General features: G+C 39.9%; 1 protein-coding gene across 9 annotated transcripts in view; it reads left to right on the forward strand.

The window, feature by feature from the left end:
• The window catches only part of SGCE (sarcoglycan epsilon), a 59336-nt gene that overhangs the window by 21241 nt on the left and 25884 nt on the right, over nucleotides 1-12211 (forward strand). For all 9 annotated transcript variants that reach the window (XM_073333917.1, XM_073333910.1, XM_073333908.1 and 6 more), the window contains 3 exons: nucleotides 2417-2489; nucleotides 6450-6648; nucleotides 8117-8279. In XM_073333917.1, coding sequence (XP_073190018.1) covers nucleotides 2417-2489; nucleotides 6450-6648; nucleotides 8117-8279 — 435 coding nt within the window. The remainder of the gene's footprint in view (nucleotides 1-2416; nucleotides 2490-6449; nucleotides 6649-8116; nucleotides 8280-12211) is intronic.

A 12211-nucleotide genomic window follows, 5' to 3' on the forward strand; every position in this document is an offset into this window, starting at 1 on the left:
CAGTTGTTAAATCAATTAACAGAGTTTTTTATTTACTTTTTATCACTTAGTGGTAAATTATTCATGTTTAATAACTAACACCAAATGTTTTCCTATTCTAATCTCCTAATTACTAATGCTGACAAAAATCACTATTTGTTGTATCTATGTCACTAATATGAATATAATTCCAAAATTTTAAAAGTACTAATTATATAGTGAATAGCAGTTGAAAGACAAAAGCTGTATGATTCTCAGTCATGCCTTTGGTCCCCCACCACAGATTAGGAAGTCAATGGAGCAACTCTGCAGCTCACAACATTATGAAAAAATTGCTACATTAACTTGCCAGTTCTACCAATTTTGCTTGGACAGCCATATATTTGTGTCAAACTCTTGATTAATTGCTTCTCTTGGTTTTATTAACTTGTTCTTCTCCAAAGATTAAACTGTAAACAGCAGCCTAGGTTCTGATTCTACAAACAGTTCCACATGTGGTTAGTTTTATGTACATGTGTAACGTTCCCCTATAGTGTTATCTGGACTGGTGATCTGCTAGATCACCCCAATCCTTGACTCTGAGAGCCAGCCTCAGCCTGCTCTGCTGTGAGAACACCCACTCCTGAATTGTTCATGCACAGCCTCTGGCATATAAACTGTTCGTTGGATTGTGCAACCGAATGACACTAGCTAATATCTCTGGTCCCAGACACAACTCTAGGAACCTCCGTCTTGTAGCGTCCAGTTATGCCCGCTAGATGCTGCAAACTTATATGAATTTGTCAATTTAACAAAGAAATTGATGTGTACCAGGCTTGTTATCGCAAGAGGAGTCTCTGACATGCTTCAAACCAAACACACTGCTTCAGGTAGAATAAACAAACAGATTTATTAACTATAAAATAGATTTTAAGTGATTATAAGTCAAAGCATAACAAGTTGGATTTGGTCAAATGAAATAAAAGCAAAACTCATTCTAAGCTGATCTTAACACTTTCAATGCCCTTACAAACTTAGATGCTTCTCACCACAGGCTGGCTGGTTGCTCTTCAGCCAGGCTCTCCCCTTTGATCAGTGCTACAGTCACTTGGTGTGGTGTCTGTAGATGTAAGTGGAAGAGAGAGGAAGAGCATGGCAAACATCTCCTCCTTTTATCATGTTCTTTCTTCCCTTTTGGCTTTGCCCTTCCCCCTTCAGGGTCAGGTGAGCATTACCTCATTGCAGTCCCAAACTGGCCAAAGGAAGGGGGGTGACTCACTTGAGAGTCCAACAGATCCTTTTGTTGTTGCCTAGGCCAGCATCCTTTGTTCCTGTGAGACTGGGCTCGGTATGTTCCATACCTGCCCTGATGAGGTGTGAACTGCCTCTCTGCTCTTGGAGAGTTTTTGCCTGGGCTTATTTTAAGCCATGAGGATACATTTTCAGCCTCATAACTACATACTTTGAAATTATAACCTATAACATTACTGTAACAACAATGATCAGTGCATCATGAGCCTTCTGAAGACACCCAACATGACAAACTTTGCATTGGATACCACACAATCATTTTACAAGGATGAACATGTGGGTGCTATGTGTTCCCCCGAGGTACAGAGCGTTACAATATGGTTAGTCCAATTGATTTCAGTGGCACTAATCACATGCATACTATTAACCATGTGCAGAATAGTCTGCGGGATCAGAACCCTGGATTGCTTAAAGAAACTGTTTTTAAAATTGTTCTTTTTTGAGCCGTGTCTGTTTCCAAACCTGCATCAGGATCTGCGAGGATGGATTCTTGCTGCTATATAGAGTACCACTGAAGTCAGTGTAACTTTGCACAGGTACAAGGATCTTTGCACAGATGCATTAGCAAATCCCAGTATAGTTCTGAAGATTCTACGTGAGCACAGAAATATGCTAGTGATACCAATGCATGATTGGGTCCTACATTTTGATGTGAGCTATATATATATATATAGTTCACCTATCTCTACTCTTTGACTTTATCATACTTAGGTCAATAAAACAAGAAAAAAATACGGGAAAAAAAAACGAAACAAACTGCTCCCTCTTGTTCCTGAAATGGAGCTGAGAGAGAAAAGAATACAGGACTAGGGTAGGCTTACCACTTGTATGTAAATATGTTATCCATGTGGCATCTGAGAATATTAGTGCAGTATAAATAACTATATAGACTAGTTTGAAAATCCCAATAAGCTGTCTTTATTTAATACAGTGCTCCATCAAAGCCAGTAGGCCTGCTCATTCATCTTTCATGTTTCTACATTTATAGTCCATAGAGGTTATTTTTTTAGTATTCAAAAATAAAAATAATTACATATATTAGTGAATACTTTTAATTTAAGAAAAACAATACTTTTCTATGCTGAATTAATTAATTTTGGTTTTCATATTTGTACTACCATTTTAGTATCATCTGTTTTTATTCCAGATCACTGCTTATAACAGGCGCACCTTTGAGACTGCAAGGCATAACTTGATCATCAATATAATGTCAGCAGAAGGTATGTACAGAAGAGATTTTGCAGCACTCTAGATTGTATAAGTGATAAATTGTTAAGATTACATGATTTTTAAGATTTGATAAAATACTGTCAAACATTAAGCAGTGTTTCAACTAAAAGCATGAGTGGTGAGGAGGAGGTAAGGGAAACTTCCCTGTCCTGATTCATCCTGTTTGTTATTTTTTGCTAAACCATTTTAACCAGGGCTGATTTATGCCCTGTTCTTAAAAATTCTTCTGAAGAGCTAATTTTTTTGCTTTTGGAACCAGATTGTACCAAACTGTATATTTTCTACACCTATGCCACATACAAGGGATATCGCTCTTCTTCTGCAAAGTATTTGTTTTGAAACCAATAGTAGTGAGAGCTGTATTTGAGAAGTGCATCAAGCCTTTGAAGTTAAAAAGACAAAGAAACATGCAGGGATGTCAGCATTATTTTGCATATCAGTTGGTTAATGAAAGATATATCTAACTCAGGGATCGGCAACCTTTGGCACGCAGCCCGTCAGGGAAATCCGCTGACAGGCTGGGACGGTTTGTTTATCTGCAGCATCCGCATGTTCAGCCGATTGCAACTCCCACTGGCCTGGCACGGAGAACTGCGGCCAGTGGGATCTAGGATCAGCCGAACCTGCAGATGCTGCAGGTAAACAAATCGTCCCAGCCAAACAGAGGATTTCCCTGATGGGCCACGTGCCAAATGTTGCCGATCCCTGATCTAACTGGAGGATTAGACATTTAAAGCATAGAATGAAAAACTTTTTGCAAAGTTAGGGACACTGGGTCAAATTAAGCAGTGACATAATCAAGTACTGCTTCATTGAGGTAAATTGAGTTATACAATTTTGTCATCCGCAATAGTGGATGTTGGATTTTGAAATGGAGGCAGGGAGGCCCAATATGCTTTTTTAATGTCTTTATGAAAGACAATGAATTTCATAATATCAAATGCTTTAGACAAGCAATGACCTTAAAGATTCAGGTTGCCTTGCAAAACAGCTAGTTGCATGTTCTATCAACTGTCATTGATAAAAATTCTCCAAATAAATAGAATGAGCTAAATTCTAATTTCGTTTATATTGGTGAAAATCTTGAGCAGCTCTGAAGTCGGTGGAACTGCTCCAGACCTACAGTGTTGTTGAGTTCAGAATCTGGTTCTCTGGGCCACATTCAGCAGAAATGTAGATGAGAGTGCAGGTTAGTCAAAAAAGGAGCATAAGTGGTAAAGAAATGTAATTTGCATTGATTTGGTATTCAATGGATAGGCAAAACAAGTGTCATACACAAAAGAAATTGTCCCAAGAGAAGCACATAACAGAATGTTTTATGATAAGGTAAAGGGCTGCATTCTCTTCCACACTTTTCCTGTTATATATTCTCGTTGGCACTCCCTGCAAATAAAAATCCTTACCTACTGCTGCTTTTTCTGGGAGCAGCTTCTCTACATTCTTTTAGTTTATTATGTAAACACATTGGATATGTTATCTCCTATTCCACATACAGAACTCCTATTCTTGTCACTGGCAGCGTAATACTTACATTGAGTAGAGAATATGTCCCATTATCAGAAAAACAGAGGGGTTCCATAAAGCAATAGTCGCTTTTTTCTTCTTCCTTTTCAAATTGTCATAGGGACCAACAGTGTAGTGTGCTGAGCATTTTGGCCTCAATCCAGCAATGCATTTAAGCACATACTTAACTTTATGCACGTGGTTAGTTCCATTAACTTTAATGGAACTGCTCATATGCTTAACTTATAGCATGTGCTTAAGTGCATTGCAGAATCAGAACGATGGCTCAGGGCACTGGAATACCAAGCCTTCATTCCCTAGATTTTAAAAGCAACGCACAGGCTTTTAACTTTGATATGCCTCTTGAATTTACTACTTATTTTATTGCTAAATCCCCACAACATATAGAGGTCAATAGCTGATGTATCACCAGAGGAAGAAAATCCCCCCCAAATGCATTTAGGTAATTGTGAAATGATTCACTGCAGTTAAATCGTAATGCTGAATGTGTGACAGTCAATTCCACAGTTATAGACAGATGTCATAAAAACTCAGAAAGAAAACTGGTATGTGATCACAAAGCATCTATCTATTCTAAAAGTAGCAAAAGGAAAAATGCCAGGCAACAATTTTTTGCATACATTTTTTCTCCTCAAATTTTCTGCATTGTGAACATCCCTTTCATCTTCATAATGTTACTATGTTGATTTGTACAAAATACCCTATCATACTTAACTAATAACATCTGTTTTATCATGAAAGATTGTGAAAGTCCTGTTTTACTAAATTTAAAAGCCAGTGTAAAACTAAATAAATAAACCAAGTGAAAAAATCAAATATCATCTCCAAGAAGAGTGGAAAGGATTTAAAAATGAAGCATATTGATATTCATTTAGGAAAACCTGTGTCCTTCAATACAGTTTGTTACCCGATTGCAGTATGTAACAGTGTAAGTAAAATATTCAGAAGTCTGTAAAATCAGAAAACAAGACATAAATACATGTAATTTGAGTTAATGAGACCTGTAAAATGAAAATTCCTGTGGTTTTTCTTTAATATTTGAAAAAAGGCTTTTTATTTTATCAGAGCTCTGACCACTACTCCTGGCCTCCTCTCGGTGCTTTTAGAATATCTGTCTATGGAGAAAAAATGAAATGTGCATATTGAATTTATGAGTGTGCACAGGATGCAAATGCACAATGCCACAAAAATAGTGGCACACAAAACTGCAGCACCCAGGTGTAGCAGACAATGTTCTGTGGTAACTTTTACATTTAAAAAAGTAGATGTTTCAGGTTAAACAAGTTGCAAACAAGTCACAGTTCAAAACTGAAAACAATATAAGTCACCTTAAAAATACCAACACCACTGATCTGGCTTAAAAGTAGAACTGGGCAAACTTTTTTAGGCAAATTGAGTTTTCACCGAAAAATTTGTTTTGGTCAACCTGAATCTATGAATTTGACACTCATAATTTTGACCATTCACAAAACAACCAGAGGAAGAGGAGGTGAAGGTTGTGGTGGTAATGGTCATGATGCTGCTGCTTCTGCTACTGCCCTTATAATATTGAGCCCAGTGGTAAGGGCACTCACCTGGGATATGGGAGATAGAGGTTTGAATTCCTGCTCTAAAATATACCTGATATGGACTTTCTCAATTAATTGAAAAGTCAGAAAAAAATTGGATTTGGTTTGACCAAACTGATTCATTTTTTTAACATATTTCAGAACTGCCATCCAGCTGAAAAATCAGTTATTTGCCCAGCTCTCCTTAACATTTAGCAAACCATTCTAATTGTGGGTGTGGACAGTTTGTGCATTTTGAAGTTACTGATTACTTAGACAGGAGGAAACTAAAGTGGGACCTACAATATAGGCTGTCATCACCTTCAGTTTCAACATGAAATTGTGGCCTATTGCATTTACAGGTTCCAGCCTACAATATTTCATCTTGAATGAATCATCTCATGCCACTCAGGTCAGGGTATGAAACATTGCAGGCTGGGACTTGTAGTCATTGCAGGCCACTCCTCTTTGCCCAAGAGTAGGGTAGCTGCAATTTTCTTCACTTAATGCAGATTAAGCGTTGTCTTCAGGGGCAGATCCTGTGCAGATGTACACTGTCATAGCTTCATTGAAGTCACAGCTCTATGATAATTTACACCAGCTGAGGATCAGCCCTCAGGTTATTTGCAGGTTGCCAATAGCTCCATAAATAGGGCAAAGCTTGAATGTTTCTTTAAAAAATAGTTGGTGCTATTATAAATAAACATAGTTTGATAATTAAACAAGAGTGGCCAGATCAGATTCAGAATATAACTTGATATCATAAAGGATTTTAGGAAGGTGCCTCCTCAGTCTTCTTTCATAAATCAGTAGTGCAGTACTCAACCACCATTTTAGATCTTTTGTAGTAAAGACATAACTCTTTCCTTCACAAACTAGATTTTCCTTTACCATATCAAGCGGAGTTCTTCATAAAGAATATGAATGTAGAAGAAATGTTAGCAAGTGAGGTTCTTGGAGATTTTCTTGGAGCAGTGAAAAATGTGTGGCAACCAGAGCGTTTGAATGCTATAAACATCACCTCAGCTCTAGACAGGGGAGGCAGAGTTCCACTTCCTATTAATGATATGAAAGAGGGGTAAGCACATACATATATATCTATATCTCTATATATCTAATCTGTTTATAAGTCTTTAGCATTCAAAATAAGTGTCTCTGAAGTGTTTAATGTTCCTTTCAGGCATTCAAGACTTTTTGGAAGTTACTTTTTAAAGAACAAACTTTTGGAAATTGTTACTACATTTACAAATACGTAAGTTCCCAGAGGCCCCAGATGGGGGGGATCAAGGTCTTTTGACCTTAGGTGCTGGGAATTTACAATCAAAGAAACATTAACAGTTTTCCCTGCTTACAAAACAGGTGGAAGGAAATAAGACTCTTAATCTACAATTCCAGTTTTATATCCCAGTAACTGCAGAGCGTAATTTTGATTCATGACTCTGAAGTTCTACAACATAGACCTCACAAAACTTAAAATTAGCTCAGCTGCATTCTGTTCCAAACATCACAGGCACATTTAAAGCTACATCTTCCAATACAATAGCTCTTAAATTTAGAGTTCACTGATTAATATTGCTTGGGAAGGGGCTCGTGCCTTTGCATTAGAAGTTTTAGGAGTTTTGTTTTTTAATATACAGAAAAGAACTTACAGGAGAAATATGCCTTGAGCAAAATTTTCCTTTTTTAGTGTTTTTTTGATGGAGAGTCTTCTTGAAGTCTGTCATTACAGTTGAACAGCAGCTAAAGAAAATCTGGCACCCAACCCCCAAGTAAGGTATCAGTGAAGTTTGTTCATTGAACAATGTCTTCAAGGTCCCTGGATTCTGTGACTTTCTGGTGCAGCAGATTATATTCTGTAATAGTTTCATTTATTCATTTCAATTGAGATAAGTATGAAAATGAATAATAGTATCAGTACAGTAGCCCTTGTTTTATTTACTTTGACACTAAAATCAGTTTGTTTTGTCCCACACTCTGCTTTCAGTATGTTTCAAAATTTTATAATTGACAGTGCATAACTGTATTGTGGAATTTGTTGAGAGAAGCTGGATGTTTTGGCAGGTTGGCATCAATAATAAATTGCAGTTCTAATTTAAAGCATTTTCAAATACATTTTACAATTTATACGTGGGAAGAAGTGAATTTTCAAGAATGCTATGCTGAGCAAAATTCTCTTATATGAAATGGAACTATTTTAACAGAACTTCCTAAAGTACTTTATCAATGATTTATTGCTGTGTTTACCTCAAAATCCTGAACTTTGAGCTTCATAAACTTTTTTAATGAAAACTGACTACTGCTAGTCATAATCACACAGTACACTCAAGCAGTAGTAGGAATGTAATAAGTAGCTAGAGAAACAGTTTGGTCCCAGTTCATTGTGGCTACATTGGAAAAAGTGATGTCATAGCCTATAAAACACAATTAGCTGTTTTAGAAATGAACTATGGTGATTATTGGAATGCAGAGGACTAGACTGTGTTCATCAGATATTTATTTATTAATGGATATCCTGGTGACACTTTGTCACACATCTTTTTCTGCAGTGTCTATGTTATGGTTGGTGCAGATGTTCCATTCTCCTCATGCTTACGAGAAGTGGAAAATCCACAAAATCAGCTGAGATGCAGCCAAGAAATGGAACCTGTAATAACGTGTGATAAAAAATTTCGTACTCAGTTCAATATTGACTGGTGTAAAATCTCTTTGGTGAGTTACTTTCCTTGCCCTGCATCAGCAGAGTATTTACTGGCAGCAGTTCTTCTTTAGAGCACTTCTTGGATGGCATGTTTCTTGACCCCCTTTTTTGGCAGTGCTTGCAGCAAGAGAAGTGAATAGAAAACTTATTTGCCATCTTTTGATTTATATTTGCCTGCACAATTAAAAGACAAATCACACTTCCAAATTTAAAAAAAATGAAGACTATGTTAAAATGAAGACTGAATTTAACAAAAGCCCCCACAAAACTTCCAGTTATAAATAAGTTGTGCCAAACAAATTTAATTACCTTGTGAAGTACAAAAGGAATGTTGAAGACCTATACAGCACTTGGACTTCAGTAAGGCTTTCATTATAGTGCCACATAAAAACCTGTTTAAACACTGGATACATAGTAATATACCATTAAATGGATTAATTTAAGACCTGATTCACAGTATCAGGAAGTGTTTATTAATCACAAGACTTTTAACGAAGAACAATGTCATGTGATTCACCACAAAAGGCCAGACATTTAAACCAATGCAACTTTATTTCATTAATGATCTAGATGGATGTAAAATTAACATTCATTGAATATACCAGCAATATCAAAACTGGACATGTAGCAGGAGAATGATGTTACAAAACTGCGAAGTTGCAGGGAAAGATTAGAACAGTCAACTGAATGCAATGAGATGAAATTCAGTAATAATAAAAGTAAAGTTATATTTCTGGTAACAAGCAACTTAGGCCATGCCTACATGACCACTTATGTCGACAAAACTTATGTCGCTCAGGGATGTGAAAAAAAACACCCCCTGAGCGACATAAGTTTCACTGGCATAAGTGGTAGTATGCACAGTGCTATGTCGGCAGGAAAGCATTTCCCGCCGACATAGCTATCGTCTCTTGTTGAGGGTGGTTTAATTATGTCAACGAGAGCACTCTCTCCGATTGGCATAGAGCGGCTACACAGGCGATCTTACACAGGCGCAGCTGCATTGGTACAGTTGTGCCACTGTAAGGTCTCTAGTGTTGACTTGGCTTTAGATAAAAATTGCTGGTGGGCAAGGAAGCAAACCTCTGTAAACAGTGAATTGATGAAAAATTTGGGAGTGACAGCAGATAAACTAAATACGAATCTCATGATTTAGTGTCATTGGGAGGGAAAAAAGTCATGGCAATTACAATTTGGTATCAATGTGCATTCAGTTCTTGTTCAAGTAGATGTAGCCCCGTATTCCATTTAGGTGCATGTGCACACAGAGCAGAGCCGGAGAATTTTGGCAGCAATACCATTAGAAGGGGTGACACTTGCGCCTCCTGGCCAAAGTCCCTCCCCTGACTATATGAGGCGGTGCCACTACAACCCCCTTCAGTTCCTTCTTACTACCCGTGGCTGGAGTTGGGGTTCTGTATAGTTCCTAACCTCACAATCTCTCTATGTCTTAGTGACTTTTCTAGTTGTGTATAGTTAATTAGTACCCTTAGTATAGTGACAGTTAGATTTAGTGTTAGTTAGCTTTAGTTTAACTAGGGTTTAAACATTGTCTGTCATGTGGGGGAGCGATCCCCAACAACAATGTCCATACATGGTGCTTGCTGTGCTTAGGCGAAGCCTATGTCAAGGAGTGGTATTCAATTTGAAAATCATTCACAAAATGGACTTGGGTGGCAAGGGATCTTCATCTAAAGCAGCACTTGCTCGACCAGGCAAGGCGGCCTGCTTCTGCACTGAGGTTGGATTGGAGATTGCTCTTGGGTTCTGAAGGTGCTGCTACTTCAGACTCTGGAGCTGGTGCCTCTCCAAAGAGACAAGGGAGTCGCTTTCAGTCAAGTGCGCCCAGGAAAAGGTCACATAAGACTGATCGAGGTCACTCCAAATCACGTGGGGACTCATCTGCCTCCTCCAGAAGGAGTCTGGACTAGCATGGTGTGAATGCCGCTGCACAGGATGCAGCAGGTCCCATTAACTGCTCCCAGGTACCAAGCAGGAAGGTCAGAGACCCCGTACTGTCAATTCTGGTTCTGGCTCCAGGGCATCCGTTGAGTCCAGTACCAATGAAGGTGATGCCAGCACCAGCTTTTTCTGTGTCAGCATTGTATTGGGCAGCAACTGACTTCCTCTGCCTTTATGTCCTGACCTTTCCCTTGGTCCAGGACTTTGCCAGGCCCGCATAATTTATATCCAGTGAGTGAACCCGTGAGTCTGTCAGCCCTGTACCCCAATGTTTCCCTTCCACAGTAGAAGTCTGGTGGGGGCCGGGATTGGCACAAGGGAACTCCTGGGCACCGGAAACTTCTTTGGCACCCCTGCTGTCAGCGCCACCAATGTGTTACCATGGTGGCACTCACCGCCCTCCACTTCAGCAGTCTTTCACCTTGGTACCAGTGCCAACTTCAGGATTGGCTCTGTTTCTGGCACTGGAAATGATGGAGACATACTTGGTGCCGGCAGCACCATTTCCACCCTCTGCACCTGTTCATTCTGGGCTACGGGTGAGTCAGACTGGTTGCTCTATCCCTCAAGGCTAGCTCCACCTTATCCCTGAAGCCCAGGACTCTTTGGTGTTCAGGTTGAGATCTTTCTCCTCTTGCACTTCATCACCTGACCCTCAGTGGGGGCCATTCATGGGATGGGGCCTACTGATCACCAATGACTTACCCATATCAGTGGCCTCCATGGAATGCATGGCATACGCCTCAGTCATGTAGCTCCCACTTCTCGTCTTGCTCTAAGGCAAGATCACTGGGCAGGTCTGTGGTGGTGACCATTGATCTGCCACAGGCCCAAGGTGCACCTTCCTCCTGAAGAGCCTTCAGTATCATCCTATCTAGATCTGTCAGTCCTGTAGCAGGATTTGGCCCTGGCACAGTTAACTGCTTCATCTTCATCCCAGACGATTCCACAGTGCCTGGCTCTTCCTCTCTGTTGGTACCAGAGGATTTCAAGGTGTACCAGGACCTTCTGTGGTACCTGGCTGCTTTCTTGGATATTCAAGGAGAGTTCTTGAAGGAGAATACCCATAAGTTGTTGGATATCCTGCAGCAGTATGCCCCGGGGAGAGTCGCTGTCCCTATTAATGATGTGCTCCTAGAGCCTGCTAAGGTTCTCCGGAACATGCCAGCTTTGGTATTGCCTACTGTGAAGTGCATGGAGAAATGCTTCTTCATTCTGGTGCAGGGATTTGAGGATTTTTACTCACATCTGGCCCTAGATTCCCTAGATGTAACTGCAGTGAATGATACAGCCTGGCAGGGCAGATTTAAATCCACTCCCAAGGATAAGGACTAAATGGATGAACATGACAGGTAAGAAGATTTACATCTTCTCTTTCTTGCAAATATGCATTGTTAATCAGAAGGTATTCCTGTCCAAATCTGATTTTGTGAACTGGATGGCTATGTCTAAGTTTGTGGACCAGCTGCCTGAGGAATTTCAGGCATTTATCACTGACGGCTGCTTGATAGCTAAAACTTTATTGCAGTCCACACTGGATGTCACGGATACATCACCAGAGTGATGGCCTCAGCAGTGACCATGAGAAGGGCAGCCTGGCTGTAAAATTCAGGCATTCTCCCTATGTGCAACCGAGTGCTTTTTTTTGGACAAGATAGATGAGACTCTGCACTCCTTCAGGGACTCTAGTGCAGTGCAGAGGCACCACTACAGTGGTCAACAGTAATAGCATCATTCTCAGTGCACATTTGGGCAGCCTCCCCACCCCCATCCTAAACCCACAACAGTGGGGACTTCCCCAGAAAGGGGCATAGGTCCCAGAGGAGGCAGCATTTGGGACCAGGGTTTGGCCAGTCAACACACCTTCCCCCAGCACTCCTCACCTTTCCTCCCTGTTCTTCTGGACCATTTTGGTCCAGAGCAATATTCCAGTCGTCACTGTCTTTTCCCCACCCCTACTGTGAAAGAGATCCAGCCTGTC

The sequence above is a fragment of the Lepidochelys kempii genome, chromosome 2 (assembly GCF_965140265.1).
Source record: "Lepidochelys kempii isolate rLepKem1 chromosome 2, rLepKem1.hap2, whole genome shotgun sequence".
In the NCBI taxonomy this organism is placed as follows: Eukaryota; Metazoa; Chordata; order Testudines; family Cheloniidae; genus Lepidochelys; species Lepidochelys kempii.